At 34.8% G+C, this 23,525-nt stretch overlaps 2 protein-coding genes across 2 annotated transcripts in view; one reads left to right on the top strand and one right to left on the bottom strand.

Moving 5' to 3' along the window:
* Positions 1-317: 317 nt before the first annotated feature.
* LOC128997014 (glucose dehydrogenase [FAD, quinone]-like) lies at positions 318-10,476 on the bottom strand. The gene is made up of 2 exons (XM_054422591.1): positions 10,362-10,476; positions 318-2,902 (listed from the first exon to the last, which is right to left on the bottom strand). Exons 1-2 carry the CDS (start codon positions 10,403-10,405, stop codon positions 1,015-1,017), a joined length of 1,932 nt encoding a protein of 643 aa, XP_054278566.1. The 5' UTR covers positions 10,406-10,476; the 3' UTR covers positions 318-1,014.
* A 10,232-nt stretch (positions 10,477-20,708) lies between these two features.
* LOC128997085 (trafficking protein particle complex subunit 13-like) overlaps positions 20,709-23,525 on the top strand; it is a 29,769-nt gene continuing 26,952 nt past the window's right edge. The window contains exons 1-2 of the mRNA XM_054422663.1: positions 20,709-20,916; positions 22,358-22,526. Of these exons, the coding sequence (XP_054278638.1) occupies positions 20,874-20,916; positions 22,358-22,526 (212 nt within the window). The 5' untranslated portion in view covers positions 20,709-20,873. The remainder of the gene's footprint in view (positions 20,917-22,357; positions 22,527-23,525) is intronic.

The following is a 23,525-nucleotide window of genomic DNA, read 5'->3' as shown; positions in this document are numbered from 1 at the left end:
TGCCTATTTTAAATGTTTATACTTTATAAAATAGTGTTAAAATGTAGAAGGTTGAGTATAAATAGAAATATTTTTAGATTTTTTGTAAAATGTGAAGAAAAAAAAGGAAAACATTTACTGGCAGAAACAATATGATTAAATATAGTTGTCCTTTTGCCTAGCAAAGTAAAAAAATATATATTTGTTATTGTTCTGTTACACTGTTAGGCCTATATAATATTGTTATTCGTCTGAAATAACAATAATTAATGAGGATATATTCTACAAAGAGTAATAGGTGTTTACAGATGATATGGGTTCATTAAATCATTTTATAATCACATTTTGTGTACTTTATATTTATACAAAAGTAAAAGTAAAATTATTCACAATTTTACACATCATAAATAATACAAAACTTCCCATAATGTTTTTTTTTCGTGTAATTATGATCAAAAGATTAATTAGTTTTTAAACTGCGGTTCACATAAACGCTTGAAGGAACTGAACAACATTCGTGGCTCTGCAGTATTATAAGAGAAGCCTTATGGCAATGTAAAATAGCTTTATAACCTGCAAATAAACCAAAAGGAAGACTTTGTCAAAGGCACTTTCCCCGTTTATTTTACGGGTAAGCATAAAGAAAACAGTTATATAATTTACGTGTTTTAGAGTTTTTTTATTTTTTTATTTATGTAAACAAAGAACCCTGATTGTCTAAAGTTAAACAAATTAAAATGGTTAATCATAATTTACATTTACCCAGTCAAAATGTGTTCGTAAAATACTGATAGTCTTCATGTTGTTTTGTAAGAACATAATTTATACAACAGAGCCAATTATAGCATATGCAATAAGCAATAAGACCCAACAAAGATTTAACAGTAGTTTATGTTGCAAAGTAAAACACGTATAAACCTCTACTTTTCTACAGTACTAGCCTAAGCATAATGTCAACTGTCAAGATAAATGGTAAATACTTAAATTACTTTTAATCTCTAGAACCAAACACGGCTTATCACTAGTTATCACAGCTCAGTGCGGGAAGGGCGGGAGATGGTGATCATTGACAGTTCTGTGATGATTGATATCATCATGATGTTCCCAGTCCTCCTTGATCATGTCTGCCGCTTTCTCCCCGATCATGATGGCAGCGATGTTGGTGTTCCCTGAGATACCGTTGGGAGCGATACTCATGTCAGCCACTCGGAGATGTTTGAGTCCGTAAACCTTCAGCCTTGGACTGACCACAGCGTGATCGTCAGACTCCGGTCCCATCTTGCAGGTTCCGCTGGGATGATGAGAAGTGAGAGCGATGTGCTTCAAGGCACACACGAGGTACTCGGGAGTCGGAGGTTTGTGGTCATGACACGCAGGAATGTCCGCGTAGTGTAGCTTAGCACCCAGATCTGTCATTCCTTTAGTCTCTGAGAGCTTAGCTGCAAACGCGATACCGTTCAAGAGCTTTTCAACGTCCTCCTCATGGTTCAGGATGTTCGGAAGGATTTCAACGTCATCTTTCGGGTGAGCACTGTGAAGTTCAACTTTACCTCGGCCTTTCGGACGAAGGAGAGCTGCTGTGATGATTAGAACCGGGGAGTGAGAGTTGACTTTTAAGTAATACTCTTGAATTTCTGGGATGATTCTTCTTGAGTTTAAAAACCCGTGGATTGCAGAAGAGTTCCTTCCGAAAAAGGCAGGTAGGAGCGCGATGTCGGGCCAGTCGTCTTTGTCGGCGTTTATGAATCCAATAGTTCTAACCGGGCCGGAGTGGGAGAGCGGTCCTGTGAAGTGTGTTAGGTACTCAACCAGGTTCTTCGTCATATGAGGATCTTCGTCATGGGCGTGTGGAAAAGAGTAGAAAATTCCAGGGTATTGGATATGGTTTTGAAGATTCTTACCGACTTCTAAAAGACAAATGGGCTCGATAACATGTTTCTGTAAGGCTTCTTGCTCTCCAATACCTGAAAGAAGAAGTAGTTTCGGTGTGTTTATAGCTCCAGCAGCCAATATAACTTCCCTGTTGGCTCTTACTCGAATATGCTCTCCATCGTGTCGAAGAAGTTCCACACCATAAGCTGATTTATTCCGGTTTTGAATCAATATTTGAGTAACCAAAGTATGCTTTGCAATTTTGAGATTAGGTTTTTTCTCTGAAAGAAACGCTTTGGCAGCGCTGCATCTTCTCTTGTGACGAAGAGTGCCTTGAATCACAAACAACCCATCGTGAGCGTCAGCGTTCACATCGGTGTGAGTGTGATAACCCAGCTCGTCCATGGCTTTAGACAAAGCTGCTTCTAAGGTCGACAGACCGTCGTCTCTGATAGATTCTACAGTCAGTGGACCGTCCTTACCGTGATACTTCGCTACTTTAGGATCACTAACGATTTCTTTGGCTCTGATTCCTTCAGACCTTTTAAAGTAAGGAAGAACGTCGTGGTAGCCCCATCCTTCATTTCCTTCCTCCTTCCAATGGTCATAGTCCTTCGGACTCCCTCTGACGTAGTCGTAGTACTGCAGAGTGTTTGAACCACCCAAGACCTTTCCACGTGATATCGCACTCCTCTTGTCTGCCAAACCTTGGAACATGCCGTCCTGAGGGTGTGTCTTGAACTGCCAGTCGATCTCGGTGTCCTGGGAGGCGCCGAAGAGTCCTGGTATCTCAGAGGTCATGGTGGGGTCTCCGCCCGCCTCCACCAGTAGGATGTTCCAGTGAGGATTCTCGGCTAGACGACTCGCCACCACGGAACCTGAGGACCCTCCACCGACTACGATGAAGTCGAAGGCTTCTCCCTTGCCCGGGACATAGCTGTCGTAGTGGGTCTGGTGGGCCAAGTCACATTCTCCCTGATGTATCTCATCATACAGCTGTTTTACAAGGTGGGATCCTACGTCCTTACCTTCGCCAGAGCACGGGCCATGCCTGGAACGTACAAAAACTTGATTAGAACATGTGTTTTGTATTATGAGTCATTTTTTCTTCAATTATAATCACTAGATAATTAGACCAATTCGTATATACCAAGGAAAAAATGTGGTTCGGATTCCACTATAAACTGTAGGTCCCTTAGTTGCCATTAGCTGTTTGGGCTATTAATTAACAGCTGTGTCTAAGGAATGTCGGCCTTAGTCACTAACAAGACTACAAGATCGCGCCACTCATCCTACACTCATCTCCATTCATACTTGGCTTAAAATACCTACATTGTATGGTCGCCATTTCATAAGAAAGTATTAAAAGTATTAAAATATTACAATGGTTGTTGTCTGCCAGTGGTGTAATAATTATTTCTTTCTGTTCTATTTATGTATGATAGTAGTTAAGAAATTAGAATAAGTTACATACAGAAATGTGTCATACAATGATTACAATCAATACGCTTTTTTTCTCCTGGCAGGTGTGATGTAATTGATAACTAGACTCTTAATGTGAGGTCCTTTTGAAAATATTTCTGTGACTTTTCAGCCTATGAACGAAATACAAAATAATATTCACTTAGCGAGAGTGTGGCACGACATTGTTACGATTTATACAACGTCATAGAATGTTGAGGTTTCCACCACACACTAATTTAGATGAATACTATGGTTTTTTAGGGCTTTGTACGAATCTTATTTTAAAGTTTATATAGTTTGACCATTGCATTTATGTGTCAAATTTGTAACTGTATCATGAATGCAGTTTTTAAATCGAAAGGAAGCGTGGTTATTTTCAAGCTGTATACCAAATGTTGCTATAACGTCACTATTTTTATAATACATTGATATAAAAATTGATATCTCCATGATATCATTATGGGTATAACAATGTTCATATTAATATCAAATTTTATATATTCGTGCCAATGCTACAAAAAATATTACTTGAGTAAAATTTAAATTTTTAAATATTTTAAATTTGCCAAACAATTAAAAGCGAATCAATTAAATGTAATTAGTAATGTAATAGTAAATACATATCAATGTACATGAAAATAGAAAGAGCCACGAGTATTTTATCTAGAGTTATTTAACCTCTCGATGTAATTTAAAGCTTACAAAAATCTGTTTTACTTTCTTCAACCGGTGAATTAAATCAAATAAGGGTAATACGAAACAAGAACGTAACCTCACAAATAGTCGTAGGTAAAATTCCACACACAAGAAACCTTCATTATCATAACCAGGTTCCTTTTAGGTTCAGGAAATGTGTTGGAATATCACACCTGGATGTCCGTATATGGCTTAATCAGCCAGTGCCAACATAATCGCTGGATCTGCAATCGCCAATGATATCAAGTCACCTTGGACGTTGTGCTGTACCGTCATAGTCCACCGGTCCCTGTCCACTACATTGCAAGTCCAGTGTTCCGTTCCAAGGTCCAAACAACGCCATTGCCAGTCCGTAATGGCAGCATCATGAAGAATGTAACGTGTTAATGGTAAATAGATGTGACATTGCTTTCCTTGCTGATGGGAAATAAATGTACCTCCATTTGTGCCTGTTCCAATAAAATGTTACGCGAGTGTTACTCACACTGCATTAGGTTGCAGTAGACATTTCAATGTGCATCTGATGTAGAAATAACGCCGTAAACCTCTTATTATTAACAAGATTTCCCAATTTCTCTCTAGATCTTTTTAAGGAGCTTAAAAACAAATAATTCCGTTTTGTTCAAAGTGTTTTTGTATGGTTATTATACGGAGAAAAAAATTTTTGTGTTTATGGATACATTTTTATCATACTTGGCAATTTTATTTATTTTAAACTAAGATATTAAAATTTTACCAAAAACACTCTTTATAAGTTTCCCTGTAACAGCAAACCTAGGTACTCGTTAAACCTTTATTTAAATAGATTTATTGAAAATCAATTCAGGCAAATGGAAATTCGCTTAGACGGCAGGTTTGCTGCGGCGGAGGTATTTTTGTAGCATCGTCGTTTGTTAAATCAAAAGAGCTTAGACCTTCGGATGAACTAACTCAAGCATTACCCAATTTGAAAGACATAGTTTGAAATTGCGTTTGAAAGAATCAATCTGTACAACATTATTTTTAAAACTTTTCCAAGAAATTGTAGCAGTTTTGTTAAAACCACGATGCTTCACTAACTTATGCTGACATTTGTTTTTACTTGGGTTTACTTTTGACAGTGTATTGCAGGCTGGGCTTTAAAGTATAAATAGTTATCAGTAAAGGTTCCAACTGAAGAGCTTATACAAACTTTATATACAACCGTTTTTCCTTAATCAGTTTCTGTACATATTTTATTTGTGTATGTTTTACATTCAACCTGTTTAGCCTACAATAGTTTATATTTTTATAGTATCTTAATCTGTTATAAGTATAAAAAAATTAGAAAGAGGTCACTAACCTCCATTTAAATCAAACAATCTTTAAAAATTATTAAGATCGGCTAGCATTTAAAATTAGAAACAAGATTTTAAAATAATCAAGGTTTAAACAACACCCACTCCTAATATAAATAAGAATATGCTCTATGACCACTTGGGTTTTCTGCCAAGCGACAATAAAAAGAGTATTAAAAGTCTACTGTGATTTAGCGTAATTTAACAAACGTTATGTTAGAATTTCCTTAAACTACCAATCTTTTTACAATATTAATATTTTTCGGTTGTTGTTTAATTAGGGATTCAGTGAAGCAACTAATATAATGGACAGTAGAAGCACTAATGGCTTTATTGCCTGTATCAATTGTAGTACAGCCTTTGATGTAAATTACTAAATTTAAAATAATTAATTATTTAACAACCCTAATTAAACATCTAGTATTACTTTTTTTTATCCGTTTATCTCCCCCTAATATTACATAATGTTAAAACTGTATTACTTAAAGTATAGTGATTCAATTGTTCATTTTCGACGTCTTTGAGAAATAACTAAACTAACTTTAGTTTTTTTTTCGTTGGATGTTACAATATAATGTTTAAGGTATAAATATTATATTAATTCTAGAAGAAAAAGTTAAATTAAATTTCCGCTTTAAGGCAGTTGAAATTGGAAAATCCATATTTAACTGTTAAGAGGTTATTCCCCGGGATTTAATCTCCATTCATTCATTTATCATTTTACGGAGCAGAAAATAACTATTTTTTTATTTATTGTTTATTCATAATATTAGTTATGAATCAAGATTAGGAGTGTTGCCAAGTAAAATATTAAATACCCCGCTGCAGCAAGCCTGCAGACTAAGCGAATTTTCATTTGTCCGAATTCATTTGCAATTAAATCTATTTAAATAACATTAGGTTAAACAAGTACCTAGGTTTTGATGATACAAGGAAACTAATAAAACGTGTTTTAGTAAAATATTAATAGCTTAGCATAAAATAAATAAATTTGCCAAGTTTTATAAAAATATATCCATAAACAAGCAAACTATAACATTTTACAATATTCTCACTAAGAATAACATGTTATTTTTTATTTACAATTTTTCTCTATCACCACTAACCGTACAAAAACACTTTTATGTACTAAATGAATTGTTTTTTGAAGTTCTTTAAAAAGGTCTAAAGATAAATTGGGGAATTTTGTGTTTTGAGGGTAAAAATGAGAAAACCCATTTTTTTACCCATAAAACCCCTCGTAAAACCCCGTTCCCATGGTCCGATCACGCTGGTTCGCAAACTCATTTAACGTTATCCCACCTTACTAACTTTAACCATACACCTTTAAACCAAATTTCATAAAAATCGGACAAAAATTACTCAAGTTCACGGACCATGCCTACGGTAATAGCTACTTCACTATAGGGAAATTCGCTAAAAGAGATTAAGTAGATCCCTTATAAGAAGCATTAGGTTTATAGTTTTACGCGTTTACTTTGTATTATGCGTGTTTATTTTTTACCATAAAAATGTTATATTTTTGCAAGAGAAATTTAAATAGTTTTATGGCACACTGTTAGATACTGTTACTGTTAGACACTGTTCAATGAAATGGCGACCATACATAGTAGGTATTTTAAGCCAAGTATGAATGAAGATGAGTGTAGGATGAGTGGCGCGATCTTGTAGTCTTGTTAGTAAGACCGACATTCCTTAGACACAGCTGTTAATTAATAGCACATACAGCTAATGGCAAGTAAGGGACCTACAGTTTATAGTGGAATCCGAACCACATTTTTCCTTGGTATATACGAATTGGTCTAATTATCAGGATAGTACTGCGGATAGTCGTAGTACTCACCCGTGCGGACGTTAATCCACACCAGGGAGTATCGCACACATGCTTAAGAGCAATCCCCTCAAAATGATGCAGTTATATTTGTACATAGTGTTTCAGATTCCACAACTAAACATTTAACGTACACAGTCAAGCCCAAGCATTTTAGTATGTGATAAGTATACGTTATAACTTACCTTAACTTCACAAAGATTATCTCGTTCGCATGGCTCAATCACGTCCTGGTTGAAGTTTGTTCGCTACGCTCACTCACCTCTTATTTAAATCTCAATAAACGCTGGTTTGTTTACATTATAACATGGCTTTAGAGACTTTGAGAATATATTTCGTCTAATTCAATAACAATGGTTCGAACTATGTCTACGGGATATATTGTGCAAATTAAAACTTAACGTTGATCATAGTCGGAATAAATGTTTGAAATGTGTTAATATGTATGTTTTGAACAATTTGCCGTTCATGGCATGAGGGATTTCTAAGAGGACTCTTTAGTATATATTACACACTTAGAATCGCAAGGAAAGAGGTACTCTTAACCTCAAACTTAGATTTGTCATTATACAACCGATAAATATTACACGTCATAGACTTATTTCTACTATTTATCTCATGACTAGTAGATCAGATGAATCGTTTTGAAATTGCATCCTCTTTAACCAACTATGAATTATTTTAGGTTTAATTGTATTTTAATTTTAAAATTTAACTTTTTCACAGAAAATACTGTCAGTTATTATTTATGTGCAATCAAACGCCCGATTTGTATGACTATTGTTGTTGTTAAACATTTTACAAAAAAAGTTAACTGTTGTACTTGCATTACATGCGCTACAAGTTGTTAAGACAGATTCAAGTTAAGTTGTTAATCCCGGGCTATATAAGTTGGCAAAGGTTTAGGAGTTCATGACTTATATTGTCTTCTGTCAACATTGTGGAGTTTCTGAGGATTATGTTGACAGTTTTGCAAATCAATCGTTCACCATTAAAGCAAGTTCAACTCATAACTGCATTCATTTAGGTAACTCATTAAATTTTTGTAATCAGGTTAAGATGATCATTCAACTAATCCGTTCGTGCAGTTATAGATAGTTTTCGAATATACACATTTATACGGACCATTCATATTTAATTGAATACAATCAACCAACTAGTTGTAAGGCTACTTTGTGTTTTTTTTAATGATGCCAACTACGGTTTTCGGGGTTAAAAAAGTGTTTCTTTTGCTCCAGTTATTTGTGCGTAAAGTGTTGTGTGTGATGTTGTAAATTTAAAAATTATTAAAAACCAACCCCACTTCAAATTGCACAAATAGGGTTTCAGAGAAAATACATGTTTTAACAACAATATGGTTTTTTTTATAAATACTTTCAATGGTTTCAAGAGTGTCATATGTAACAAATGAAGTTTTGCAAAAGAACCGAAAGATCAAGAAATTGATAAACAAATTCCTTTTTTTTATTTATCTGCTTGATTGTTAAAGGTAGATTTTATGAAATCATTTAGTTGAGTTATTGTGAAAGTACAGTATAATATTTTGATACAGTATAACAATACCCTAGAATTTGTTTTCAGTGACGGAAATATCGAATATCTTGTAGTCAAATCAATAACGAAAACATTGAATTAAACTACGCCTAGTTTATAACCGTCATCTTTTCAATAGTTAATTATTATAGTTATTATTGTAAAATATACAGTATATGTTTGAAAAAAGCTTAATTAAACAGTCTAAAACTCTACACGTTACTTGAAAACGATTAAAATACTTTATTTAAAAAACAATTCCAAATAAATGTATTGTGAATTTCAACGCAACCAAAACTATTAGTTGGGATATAGATTAGTTCTTTATTAAATACATGCTGTTTTTAGTATGTATAGGCCTACATTATTGTGTTTATGATGTTATCTATAATGCAATAACTGTGTACTGTGCATAATGTCTGCCATATTGGCACGGCTTTTATTTAATATTAGCCCCAGATAGCTCTCTAGTTAGAGCACTGCAAACAAACCCCAAAATAAATCTCTAGTTAGAGCACTACAATCAGACCCCAAATAACTCTCTAGTTAGAGCACTACTGTACAAACAAACCCCAAATAACACTCTAGTTAGAGCACTACAATCAGACCCCAAATTACTCTCTAGTTAGAGCACTACAATCAGACCACAAATAAATCTCTAGTTAGAGCACTACAATCAGACCACAAATTAGTCTCTAGTTAGGGCACTACAAACAAACACGAAATAAATCTCTAGTTAGAGCACTACAATCAGACCCCAAATTAGTCTCTAGTTAGAGCATTACAAACAAACCCCAAATAACACATTAGTTAGAGCACTACAAACAAACCCCAAAATAAATCTCTAGTTAGAGCACTACAAACAAACCCCAAATAACACCCTAGTTAGAGCACTACAAACAAACCCCAAATAACACCCTAGTTAGAGCACTACAAACAAACCCCAAATAACACCCTAGTTAGAGCACTACAAACAAACCCCAAATAACTCTCTAGAGCACTACAAGCAAACCCCAAATAACTCTCTAGTTAGAGCACTACAAACAAACCCCAAATAACACTCTAGTTAGAGCACTACAAACAAATCCCAAATAACACTCTAGTTAGAGCACTACAAACAAACCCCAAATAACACTCTAGTTAGAGCACTACAAACAAACCCCAAATAACTCTCTAGTTAGAGCACTACAAACAAACCCCAAATAACACTCTAGTTAGAGCACTACAAACAAACACCATATAAATCTCTAGTTAGAGCACTACAAACAAACAAACCCCAAATAACATTCTAGTTAGAGCACTACAAACAAACACCAAATAACACTCTAGTTAGAGCACTACAAACAAACAACAGAATTCGTATTTGAGTTTATTATAATCTATTTTCAACCCAGCCGTAAGCATAACACGTCAGCCTAGTAAAAGATAATTAATTATATTTCGTAGCAAAATTTTATTAACTAAATCAATTGAAATCTTTAATGTTTCGGTAAAAAATAAGTAAACCATTCTACAGTCTTACATTTAACATTTAAAGTTTTTATTCCTTAATTTTCTATTTATTTATTCAGGTATATTCAAATCTTTAAGGATGTATTAGTTAGATACCGTGTTTTGACGGACAGTTGAAATAGGCTAGTTGAGAACAAAAGCAAACAAACATAACCTACCCGTTCACAAGGGACGACAGGAGCAAGGGCCACAGCAGGATCATATCCAGAGAACGAGTGAGACCAGAACCAGGATCAGTGAAAGTTAAACCCTAAGTTCAAGGTTGTCCCAAGGTTTGCAGACTTCCTTCATCCTTCGTTAATTGCCCTTTATTCCCCACACTCGTTCCAGCGCTTTGGGCACTTGTGTCGGTGGTGTAATCAACCAATTTTCGATTGTTCGAGAATAATCATGCAATTACGAAGAAGCGTTAGGTAATTGGAGGTAATTATTAACATACGAGGGTACCCATGCGCAAATGGTGCATTAATAGGGTTTAAAACTTAAATTCAGAAATAAATATGCAATACCCTTGTACTTTTCAAACACTTGTAAATTTGTAATCCGTCCTTACATTTTTTTTATTCCCTTGTGCTCTGCTCCAGTTGCTTTTAAAGGTCTCATGTTATCCTCATGAAGAACATATTTGTTTACAAGATCAGCTGGATAATTTAATTGCTGTTAATATTTTAGTTGCAATTTAAGGAAACATGTGCTACAAACATTTAATGGCTCGGTTGAAATGAAATATGTACTGGGTTGGTGTCAATCCTACTAATCCTACTAATATTATAAATGAGAAAGTTTGGATGTATGGATGGATGTATGGATGTATGGATGTATGTTTGTGACAAGTGAACGCGAAAAATACTGGTCGGATTGGGCTGAAATTTGGCATGATGATAGCTCACATTCCCGATTAACATATAGGCATATTCTTATTTCAAAAATCCTTTCGGGCTCCGCCCCAGTGGCTCTGGAGTTTCCCATGTTAACCTTATGAGAAATGAAATTATTGAATCTTAACAGCTGTTTCAATTAAACAAGTTGGTTCTGTTCTGTGATGTTCAATAGCATTAAAGTTACAAAAATTACCAACAGGGTGCAGCACTATTATTTCTTTTACATTTTATGACAACAGCTAATTTGCAACCAAAAGGTGAGTGAGCGTAGCGAACGAACTTCAACCTGGAGGCGAGTTAGCGTAGCGAACGAGCTAACCTGAAGGCAAGTGAGCGCAGCGAACGAGCTCCAACCTAAAGGTGAGTGAGCGTAGCGAACGAGCTCCAACCTAAAGGTGACTGAGCGTAGCGAACAAACTTCAACCAGGACGTGATTGAGCCATGCGAACGAGATAATCTTGAAAATTAAGAAGTTAAACGGGGCAAAGCCCGCGGGTTACAGCTAGTAATACAATAAATAAACGGTATCAGCATTCTGACACATACTTTCTCCCATAAGTTTGTCAACAACCTTTATCATATGTAAGCGGTGAGAGTAAATATACGGAAATGGGATTAGTACAATTTTGATCAGAATTTAAATGACTATAACATACTAAATTTTATCAAAATCGTTTGGGCCATTTTTGTGAACAATAAGAAAGCGATAAAGCATGGACAATTTGATATACTAAAAATAAAACTGAATTAACACTGTGCTGCATTTCTTGAGCAATCATTGAAAGAGTCGATTTGCAAACTATAGAAACATAGGAAAGTCATAGAACACTACCAACGAGAAGAAATAGAAAATATGTCTTTTCTAGAATTTATATTCGTTATTATGGACAACCTAATGCGGCCATGTTTGGGAAATATTTGTAGAAAACACTTAAAAACAAGATCAGCTTTTGAAAAATTATAGGATGTTTACAAGAAATGTTTATTATATAGGTTATGTAGGTACATCGTGAGATTTCCATAATCTCTTTTTAAAAGTCATCGGAAATTATGCCTGTTATTGTTTTAAAATAACGCCTGTAATACTTCGCAATTGCTCGAATTCGAGCAACAGGTGCACTTGTAAACTTAAGAATGACACCTCAATCGTGAACATTGGTTAAGTAAGACAGCAGAAAAGGGATAGAGAAAGTCGCTACTGTGTTAAGTACTGTACATGTAGATAATTCTAGGAAATCGTCAAATGTTCATTCCTGATTCATGTTGTATCTTAGGGAATAAGCAAAACCAGGCAGTGGGTTGAGACTTCGTGGATTGTAAGCAACTTTTAGTGGTTTGTAATCATCCAGTGTTTTTTAATTAAAATACTAGCTGTAACCCGCGGGCTTTGCCCCGTTTAACTTCTTAATTTTCAAGATTATCTCGTTCGCATGGCTCAATCACGTCCTGGTTGAAGTTTGTTCGCTACGCTCACTCACCTTTAGGTTGGAGATCGTTCGCTACGCTCACTCACCTTTAGGTTGGAGCTCGTTCGCTACGCTCACTCACCTTTAGGTTTGAGCTCGTTCGCTGCGCTCACTTGCCTTCAGGTTAGCTCGTTCGCTACGCTCACTCACCTTTTGGTTGCAAATTAGCTGTTGTCATAAATGTAAAAGAAATAATAGTGCTGCACCCTGTTGGTAATCCTTGTAACTTTAATGCTATTGAACATCATAGAACAGAACCAACTTGTTTAATTGAAACAGCTGTTAAGATTCAATAATTCCATTTCTCACTAGCTGTGTGCCCGTTCTACGCACGGGGATCTTATTGTAGTCAGTTATTGAAACCTTTTTATTAAGAACAGAATTTGGTTTGCATATTTTCAGATATGCTGGCAAAACTATTATATAAATAACTTCTTGATCAGCATTAAGAACAATTTATACACAAAGAATCTCTGGTTCCTGAACTGGATGATGACTAGTTATTTAATTTCATTTACACGGTTACACTAATACACTATATTATTGCACTTTCGATTAATTAAATCCGTTATGTAAGAAAAACGTTTTTAATCACTTGGGATTTACATTCAAAATGTGATTGAAAAAGGTTGCGGTATTTGTAAACAACATTTGTAAACATATCAGTGACAGCTAGGAAAAATAATCTTGATCCGAACAGCTGTTCATTATTTCATAGATGATTATGCAATAAAAATTGGACGAAAACTTGACATAAATCGCACAAAACTACATTTTTGAACGTTCGTAATATTATTTACAAAGTAGTGAGGCCATATTTTAATGGCTAAAGACAATCTCGCCAATCCAGTGAATACATTAAAATGACTTGGATCTTGATAGGTACTCTCGTTTTCCAGGAGAAGATAGCGTAAAATAACAATTTGAGTGTTACAGGCAAAGGGAAAGACAGACAGACAGACAGACAGACAGAAATTGAGATAAGACTCGTTTCTGCTTATTTAATGTATAAGACGTAAAAATAACCTAAACATATATAATTCTGAGCAATGTACAGACAAAACTCTAATTTTATTTATATAGATAAGGTTAACATGGGAAACTCCAGAGCCACTGGGGCGGAGCCCGAAAGGATTTTTGAAATAAGAATATGCCTATATGTTAATCGGGAATGTGAGCTATCATCATGCCAAATTTCAGCCCAATCCGACCAGTATTTTTCGAGTTTACTTTTCCCATACACACATACACACATACAGCAACCACCTCTTTTTTATAATATTATAGATAATCATGTGATTACGAAGAAGCGTTAGGTAATTTAAGGTTATTAACGTATTATTCCCGGAAAATGTCAATATTGTACTACTGGTTCAGCTTTAACTTTGGGTATTTAAAAAAAATCACAATAACGATTAATCGACGTTCCATGCAATAATTTTAACAGTGAATTATACGTTAATACAGTAAATTACAATGTAATTGTTGAAACTACTGTATTTTAATAATCTATGCTACATGGATATTACATTTTTGCTTACTATTTGAGAATATTGCATCTATGCTTAACGATGATTACATTTGCACTCCATAATAATAAATTATTTCATTAGTTTGTTGTTTCTTAATGATCAATTTGAATTTCATTTTCAGTAATAATCGATCTTAAAGTAAAATAAACTAAAATGTAAAATAATGAATTTCAATCGTACACGCGAAGTAGAACGAGATGGAGACTATATTTTCAGGTGAATAGGGCCTAATTAGGACGCCTGTGCGCTGGCATGAATAATTAAACAGGATCGGATTCCGGTTTTAATCATGCTTTAACAATCTTTTGGAAATTATTTTTAATCTATTTTGTTAAGCTCAACGCAATAATTTTACACGTAATGTTTAATTTTCAGCATGATATAAATCGTTTGTATGAGTTGTATCACCTTTTTGTTTTTTGTTGATTTAGTGCTAATTTTTATGAAAACATGTATCTTTAAGTTATATATGTATGTATGGATGTTATACAGGGTGATCAACTCAAGGAGGCCACCATTGGGATATCGGAAACGGTAAGAATTAGAGAAAACTTTAAATGGGGGACATTCCTTTATTTTTTGTGGCAGTTAAAAATATGATTTCATTTTTTTGAAATTCAGCCGCCATTTTCCAAAATGGCGGCCAACTTTGAAAGTTCTTATGGAACACCCTATATTTTATCACGTTTTCGGATAGAACAGGCAATTTAAAAACTTTTTTATTCTTGACATTTTTTCGATAAACCCACTCGTTTAGGAGTTACAGCCTATGGAAAAACTACTTCCGGTGTACATTTTACATCATGTAGCTCCTAAACAAGTAGGTTTATAGCGAAAATGCGAAGAGTAAATCAGGGGTGCCCACAAGGGGGGGCTGTGACGCAGACTGCGTCATTGAAATTCTTGGGGGGGGGGCTCAAAAAACTCAAATGGGGGGGGGGGGGGGTGAATAAAGTTAGTTGCAACAGTGTTCAACGTGACGACTATATTACGAAGTCGCCAGATAGAAAGTCGATTAATGACAATAGTTATATTAATGAATTCAATTAGTTAAAATAGGATTTTAGGATAGTTTAGGATTCGAGTATGAAATTATTATTCAAGATTAGCAAGATGTGAGATATAAGAGGGAGGGCACGGGATGGCTCAACTACTGTGATAGATACAGATGACAAACCCATTAAAACGTTGTAAACAGCCATTAACGTCACGATTTGCATTTTTATAAACGAAATTCAATATTGCACAATCATTATTATTGTGCAATAACATTATTATTGTACATTTCAAATAATTTATCTTGGTTCAGTTGTACAAACGGCAACGTTTAAAATTATAGCTAATCCAAACTCAATTAATAACCATGCCAAACACTGGATTGCTATAAATAACGTTAATATTAAAGGAATCTTTAAAAGTATTACAGTATAAGGTACTGCTATGATAGACAGATAGGCTACCGGTAGGTGCTGTACACAGCATAGGAATTGATAGATAAGTAATAAAAAAGTGTAAAATTATATTTAGAGATAATAAAAACACTCTTAAAAAAGAATGTAACGAGAACAATCTTTATTGGGTTTATCTTCAATTCATACACAAATTCAACAAGTCGCCATATTTAGGCCGACTCATTGGCCAATCACAGCCTTACTAAAGTTACCATGGTTACTTATCACTCAATCACAGTTTACTAAGCATTTATATCGTCATCATTCCCCAGCTGTTTTATCTGAAATTTGTTGTAACATAGCGCCTTTGTTTCCCCTTGTCTGTGATAGCGCACAGCAGACAGTGAAGTGTAAAACGGAGCAGACGATTGTTGGCGCAAGCGTCGTTTCATTTTCATCAAAGGAGCTGTGATGTTTCCAAAGGGAGGGAGAGGGGATCGTTATATCAAGAGAAAGGCTGACAATTCGTTAAGCAGAGGTTACATACGCTATATAGATATTCTAGCATTAAAAATTCCTTAAATTGAGGTGACTTATAAAACTCTAATTTTATTTATATAGAAAGATAAGTTTTCCAGTCCTGTACAACACTGATTCACGGTCTTTTCCCGGTAACCAAAACTCAAGTACAACTTGATACACACAGAATCTCCGGTTCCCGACCTGGATGATGGCTAGTTATTTAATTTAATTTACAGTTACATATTAGTACCCCGTGGTAAATCAAACCCGTTATGTAAGCCAAAGCCACACGGTTATTAATCTCACTTGGTTTTGGATTTGCTTACAAACGTGATCGGAAGTGGTTAGAGCCTAAACAGTATTCGTAAACAACATTTAAACGATGTTCCTAGTGCAACCTTTCATCTTGGTGAAGCAACTGAGAACAGGAGGCTACGTCGAAGGCTCCTTCAAGATCTATTCGAGGAATGATGCCTAAAGAAGATTAAATTATTCTCTAAATTAATTATGTTACAGGGTGACTCAGGTTTGGGCGAACCCACGATGTTAATTATAGTTCATTTCTTATTAATTTTGTTAACACTTCTGTGTATAATGTCTACATTGAACCAGAAATAAATTATGCTGTAAAAAAAATGTAAACATACCAGTGACAGCTAGAAAAAGGAATCTTTATAAAAACAGCTGTTCGTAATTTCATATAATGACGTGTTCTCTTAACAGATTATTAGTATTTCATAAATGACGTATGTAGTAAACATGGAGAAAAAACTAGAAAAATCACACAAAATTGGGTTTTTGATCGTCCGTTATTTTATTTCCAAAATAGTGAGGCCATATTTTAATGGCTATAAGGACACTCTCGCCAATCTTGTGAATACAATTAAACCATTAGAATCATAATCGGTACTCTAGTTTTCTTTAGAGTAGGCTGCGTAAAATGCCTTCTGGGCCGTGACAGACAGACGTAAATTGAGATAAGACATGTTTCAACTTCTTCAATGTATAAAACGTAAAAATAACCCAAAATATGTATAGTTCTGAGCAATGTACAGACAAAACTATAACTTTATTTATATAGATTAACTGGGTTTGAATTTTAAATATCTAAGAAAAATGTATAAAACTTCTTTTAGTTTTACAAATCGTACTGGGTGGGGGAATAATGTTTCTCATTTGTTGTGTACCTCATTTATGGTGGTGGGGGGCTGTTGCTCAATTGGCGGGGGGGGGGGTGCGTCATGAGTCTAGGGGGGGATGGGCACCCCTGAGTAAATAAGTCAAAGAAGTCTTAATATTGCATCCACATTCCATAAAGACCATAAAATACACAGTTTTTCTCTTTTCTGGTTTGCCGCCATTTTGGAAAATGGCCGCCATTTTTGAAATAATAGATTTAATAGTTTTAACAAATTTTATGGTCTTTTTGGAATGTGGATGCAATTTTAAGACTTATTTACTTTTCGCATTTTCGCTATAAACCTACTTGTTTAAGAGCTACATGATGTAAAATGTACACCGGAAGTAGTTTTTCCATAGGCTGTAACTCCTAAACGAGTGGGTTTATCGAAAAAATGTCAAGAATAAAAAAGTTTTTAAATTGCCTGTTCTATCCGAAAACGTGATAAAATATAGGGTGTTCCATAAGAACTTTCAAAGTTGGCCGCCATTTTGGAAAATGGCGGCTGAATTTCAAAAAAATGAAATCATATTTTTAACTGCTACAAAAAATAAAGGAATGTCCCCCATTTAAAGTTTTCTCTAATTCTTACCGTTTCCGATATCCCAATGGTGGCCTCCTTGAGTTGATCACCCTGTATATGTTATATATATATATATATATATATATATATATATATATATATATATATTAATGTCCGTTAGCTCGGACACGATAACTCGAGCAAAAATGATCCGATTTTGATTAAATGTTGTATAAACGTGTAAACCTGCATTTATTCTAACGAGTTCGCAAACCAGCATGATCGGGCTATGGGAACGGGGCTTTATGGGGTAAAAATGGGTATTCCTTATTTTTAACAAAAAAAAAACATAAAATGTAGCAATTTCTTTTCACATCATTTCATAGAGCTTAAACACAAATAATTTAGTATATTGAAGCTTTATTATGCGCCAAATGGTTACGGGGAAAATTCCAAAAAAATTTTAAATTAAAAATTCCTATGTTACCATATTCTTATGGAGAATAAGTAAACTGTTGTAGTTTGCTTGTTTATGCACGTATTTTTATCAAATTTAGAAGATGTATTTATTTCTTACTAAACTATTAACATTTTACAAAAAGAACACTTTTACCCTCCCTGTTGCTGCAAACCTAAGTACTCGTTAAACTAATTCTATTTAAATGGGGAATAAATTTGACATTTTTAAGGCGAAATGCTAGTGTAAATCCAATCAGACAAAATGGAAATTCGCTTAGTCTGCAGGTTTGCTACGGTGGGGGTGTTTTTAATACATGACTGCTATCAGTAACTAAATGTCTAATATGACAACGGTCCTAATTTGTCTGTGTGTTCCATTAGCCTTAAAAAATATTATTGAGCGGAGCGAAGCTTATGAGTTGTAATTTATCAGATATTATGAATTTTGTGTACTAGCCTACACTCCTGATTTGGTTTTACAAATTAATACTCCTCCTGAACGGCTGAAGTGATCTGCACGAAATTTAGCACAATCATAGTAACCAACCATGGGAAGGCTGGGAAGGTAAAAAGACGTACCTTTGACTTTGGATATTGCAAGTAGACTTCTCATTTGTGTGAAACAGGTGTACCATTGATTAAGGATACTGCAAGTAGACTATTCATTTACCTGAACCGCTGAACCAAATGTACTATTAAGTTTGGATACTGCAAATAAACAATTCGTTTACGTGAACCAGACGTACCATTCACTTTAGAACCTGTAAATAGGCATTCCGAGGCGTTGCAAATATGCATTGCATTTTATGTATGCGAACCAAATATAACATTGACTCATTGACGATACTGCAAGTAGACATTTAATTTATTAGAACCAGATGCAAATAGACTTTGGTTCCATCAAGTACACAATTAATTCATTTACGTGAACCAGACTTATAATAATTAACTTTGAATACTGCAAATAGACATTCCATTTGCGTGAACGAAATATGCAATTGACATTGGATACTCCAAGTATATACATATATCATTTACGAGAAACATATGTACCGGTAGCATTGACTTTAGAAAATTGTTGGATTAATATTCTAGCTCCGCTCAATATTGCAAGCAGACAATTGCATTGTACAGTTATGTATGTCTAGTTTATTGTTAAGTAAGTGTCTAGGCTATTGTCTTCGTCTGACAATATCCAGTGACTTAAAATGGCAGAATCAAGTGAATGCCACAGCAGCAAGACTGAAAGCTGTGTGCCACATGGTACGTAGGCTGCAACTGATAGTTGATCAAGCTGTACTGTTGAAAGTTTATTTTGGATGCTTCCATAGCATAATGAATTATGGTGTGATATTTTGGGGGAATAATAGTCCTTTGGTGGAGCGTATATTTTTGCTTAAAAAACGCATAGTAAGAACAATTGTGAGAGAACCTTACTTATCACATTGTAAACCAATTTTTATACAACTGAAAATACTCACACTGCATGCTCTGATCATCCTTAAGTCTGCAGTGACAGTTAAAAGGAAGCCAGAACATTTTCCGAAAAATCAAATCCATAACTATTCAACGAGGCAGAAGGAAATTTTACATGTACCACAAGTTTCATCGAGTTTAGTGAGAGATGGACCAAGACCTGCAGTACATGCATAGAAATATACAATAAAATTCCAGCAGGCTTATGGGAAATTGAAGATACGGAGAAGTTTAAATCCAAGCTTAAAGAATATTTAACAACTAGGCCTTACAACTCAGTAGAAGAGTTTTTAGAATACGCCAAAACTTTGACGACCATGGCACACCCGTGCTACTAATGGGATACCTACAAGTATCAACAAATCAAGTCTCTAAAACCACGCCCCACCCCCTCACCATGGTACGGCGGCGGTGCACGGCCGGGCTGGGATGGCTTCAACCTTTACCTTTACCGGTCCTTCATCGTTGCCCAGCAGCCATAGCTGGATAAATTGCGCTATAAACCACATTTAAAACACTTTATACTCTATATACAAGGTGGTGGATCGCCAAACTGAGTAAGGTGTTTCAAAAACATCCGTGATGGAGATGGAGTAAAGGGGCCTAGTCGTCTTCTACTCCCTAGACATGTGCGCTACGAACGCTTCAACTATTCAAGTCACTTGAAAGCCTGAATAACAAACTATTATCCTTCCATTGGTTATGGGTTACCACCATAACAATAACCAAAGCTCACAACTGGAGTTGTATGATAATGTCAGTCAAATGTGACTATTTTAGTTTCGGTGTGACTATTTCAGTTTCGGTCATTTGAGATGTCGATCACATTGGACCCTACAATCACAGACAAGGGAAACAAAGTTACAGAACATTAGGAATTCAGTGGGGCTTCGGGTTCGGCTCCCTGGACTTAAAACATCTCAAAACTAACTATACTCAATGCTAACTCTACCTGTCCGTGACCACTGCCCAAGCCTAACCACTGGATTCAGCGATTCAGTAGCAGGACAGCTGTTTTTCTTGGTTTTACGTTTGACGTTTCGTGTTGTTTTGTTTTGTTTGTTTGTCGTCTTCATCTTCTGTCTATGTCAACATATTTAACCTGCCTTAACTCTGCCTAATATTTGTATAATAATTATTGAGTTGGTAGCCTAAAACAAATGATCAAAGAAGTTGTAGAGTGTGAAATTGTGCATATTTTTTAATTTCTTATTTACAACAATAAATACAATCTTGCAAAATGGAAGGAAGAGAAAAACCTGAACACTTGTTAGCACTCAAAGGTTAGTCCTAGTTTACATTATTCTTCTAGTAAAGATTTACATTTTCAATAAAACATAATCTCGTTTTAAGTAAAACTAATATCATACCAATGCATCAGTGTTATTTAGTCACTAGCACACCCCATCTGTGGCTTCACTAACGAAAATGTATATTTAAAAGTTAAATGTTTAATATCTCATGAGGGACTTACTATTTTTATAATTCATGATGTAGCCCCTGAACTGTTGAATTAGACAAATATAAGGTACATACCTTTACGTCGACAGTTCAAATGTTGTTGTAGATAAACTCACAACATGTTTTGCCTATTCAGGTATCGTCAGGTGATTTCCTACCAAGAATGTTTGATCTTCATCCATTATAGAGTCGTTAAAAAAACATTCAAACAAATAGGCCTACATAAACATAGGTAACGCAAAAAAAACAGTTAGGCCTAAGTTAAAGGTTTTTTGTGCGTTAACTTATGTTTGTCTTTTATAGCCACTTTATTCTGCTATGTCATCATAACCTAAAAACAAAATCACCATCCAAAATTTTCCGACCAGAATATTAACAAGACATAATACTAGGCCTAATGAGGAAATAGACCTTCCCTCCCTTTTGCAGTCTCTCCAAGACCAAAAATGCTTTCCCGACCATAGTGCTTAAGATTTATATAACAATTTGCCCCAAGACATAAAAAACCTGGAAACAAGGAAATTTAACACTGCCTTGACGACATGGCTAGTTAGAAAGCCACTCTATAGCCTGAACAAGTTTTTCAAAAGACTAAACTAAATTGAGGTTAGATACACCACCATGTAAAATGTAAATGTACATAATATGTAAATAAGATAGGTACAAAAGTATCAGTAGCCTAAGTATTTTTATCTTTATTTAATTCCAAACGACACAACCTATCCGGCATATCTGGGCTTGGTGAAGAAGAAAGGAATGAGGTAGGCCTAATCAAGATAAACTAAGAGAAAACTTCTTCATTTACAATTAATTAACTGTCCTTCCACCAAGAGGTTCTAATGGAATTTGTTGATGTATTCCATTAGCCTAGCCTTAAAAGCTTTATTATTTATGCCTCTAAACACCATGCCCCCCCCCCTTCCATGGCAGTACACGGTCGGGTTGCGCTGGATTCAACCTCTACCGGTTATAAATATCAATTTTTATATCAATATGCATATTTCATTTAATAACTTGTATAGGCCTACTAAATATAGATTTTTTGTGTGTCATCTCAAGAAGAGAACCTTCTGCTAACCATTCATAACGCAACTACATTCCAACCTCATTGTGTTTTAAAATGCTGTTCTCCTAGCTTGTTTTTCAATATACTTTCAAATAAGTAGGCTGGATTACTAAATATAATTTTTCTCTTGGTTTAGCCTATCTATTATTGGAAGGCTACTTTTCTATGACATGAAATGCAGTTTTAATTTTTTTTAGTTATGCGACTAACAAGACCAACATTAGCAAGTCCAGTTTGTGTACAAACAGAGTCTACTGATCTCCTTGGAATGGTTTTGAACAACCAGTTAAAAAACGACATAACTGCAGTTCCTGGAGCTGAGTCATTTGCCATAGGACAATTCTTACTACTACCACAAAGTTTTGGGTAGGTTTATCGTTTAAAACACTCTTTTCTTAATTCATCCTCATGCTTGTACAATTTTTACCATTATAATGCTATTTTCATCACAACAGTTTGAGAATAGGCCTCAACCTGTTTCATAGGGATTTTCATGTTTAAAATATTTATACATGAAAACTCCTATCATAAGACATACACAAACATGATAAGATATTACATTGGAGGACAAACAGGCAGACAAATCAAGATCTACCGGTAATTTGTGGAACCTCGATAACGAGACCCTCCAAAACAAATCACCCTTGATAACAAGTGCCATTTGTAAATTCCCTTGAATTCATTTTACCCCTGATCACATGTTGTTGTAAATCTCGATAAGAAGTAAATCTTGATTTAACAAGTCTTATAATACCCATGAGAGTCTTGTTATCGAGGTTCTAATTTACTGTAGACTACTTACATGACGACCAACACCACTGCTGAGGAAATAACTTTTTAACAAAGTTATTTATATATATTTCTATTTACTCGTAATTTCATATCTTTAATTTAGAAAAAGCCAGTTATGTGGCCTGACAACAAAGTAATTTGTTGAGCAACAGATCGGCCCTTGTTACAAAGGCCTTTACCTCAAGAAATAATACAGATGTTTTTGTACTTACGTATTATACCAATAACATCACCAATAAATTGATTTCCAAATTTTAAGATTTATGAAATGCCAAGATTTCAATAATTTTGTTTTAAATCAAAAATCCTCCTAACCTAACCTAACCACCCTTAGGTTAGGTTACGTTACATTATTAGATGTGGTCGGTATAATTTGTAAGTACCGATTTTTCTAGGTTACATTCTCATTCCTCAAATATAGAAGCTGGTTTTACTCTGTTTACACTTTAAATTACCATTAGACTCAGGCTGTTGATATAATTAAATTTAGGATATTTTACAGGGGGCGGCATATTATTTCTGCCTAAATCTAATTGGTCGCTCTACTATTATGCTCATCCATCTGATTGGACG

Source organism: Macrosteles quadrilineatus, unplaced genomic scaffold, assembly GCF_028750875.1.
Source record: "Macrosteles quadrilineatus isolate MER2022 unplaced genomic scaffold, UCM_ALF_1.0 Scaffold_6__1_contigs__length_79288215, whole genome shotgun sequence".
NCBI classification, from domain to species: Eukaryota; Metazoa; Arthropoda; class Insecta; order Hemiptera; family Cicadellidae; genus Macrosteles; species Macrosteles quadrilineatus.
This window is presented reverse-complemented; position numbering and strand designations above follow the sequence as displayed.

Excerpts from the sequence above, each read along its gene's own strand:
- LOC128997014 (XM_054422591.1), bottom strand. The coding sequence starts at position 10,405 with ATGATCCTGCTGTGGCCCTTGCTCCTGTCGTCCCTTGTGAACGG. Across the intron at positions 2,903-10,361 it reads CTGTCGTCCCTTGTGAACGG|GCATGGCCCGTGCTCTGGCG; the intron begins GTAGGTTATGTT and ends TGTACGTTCCAG.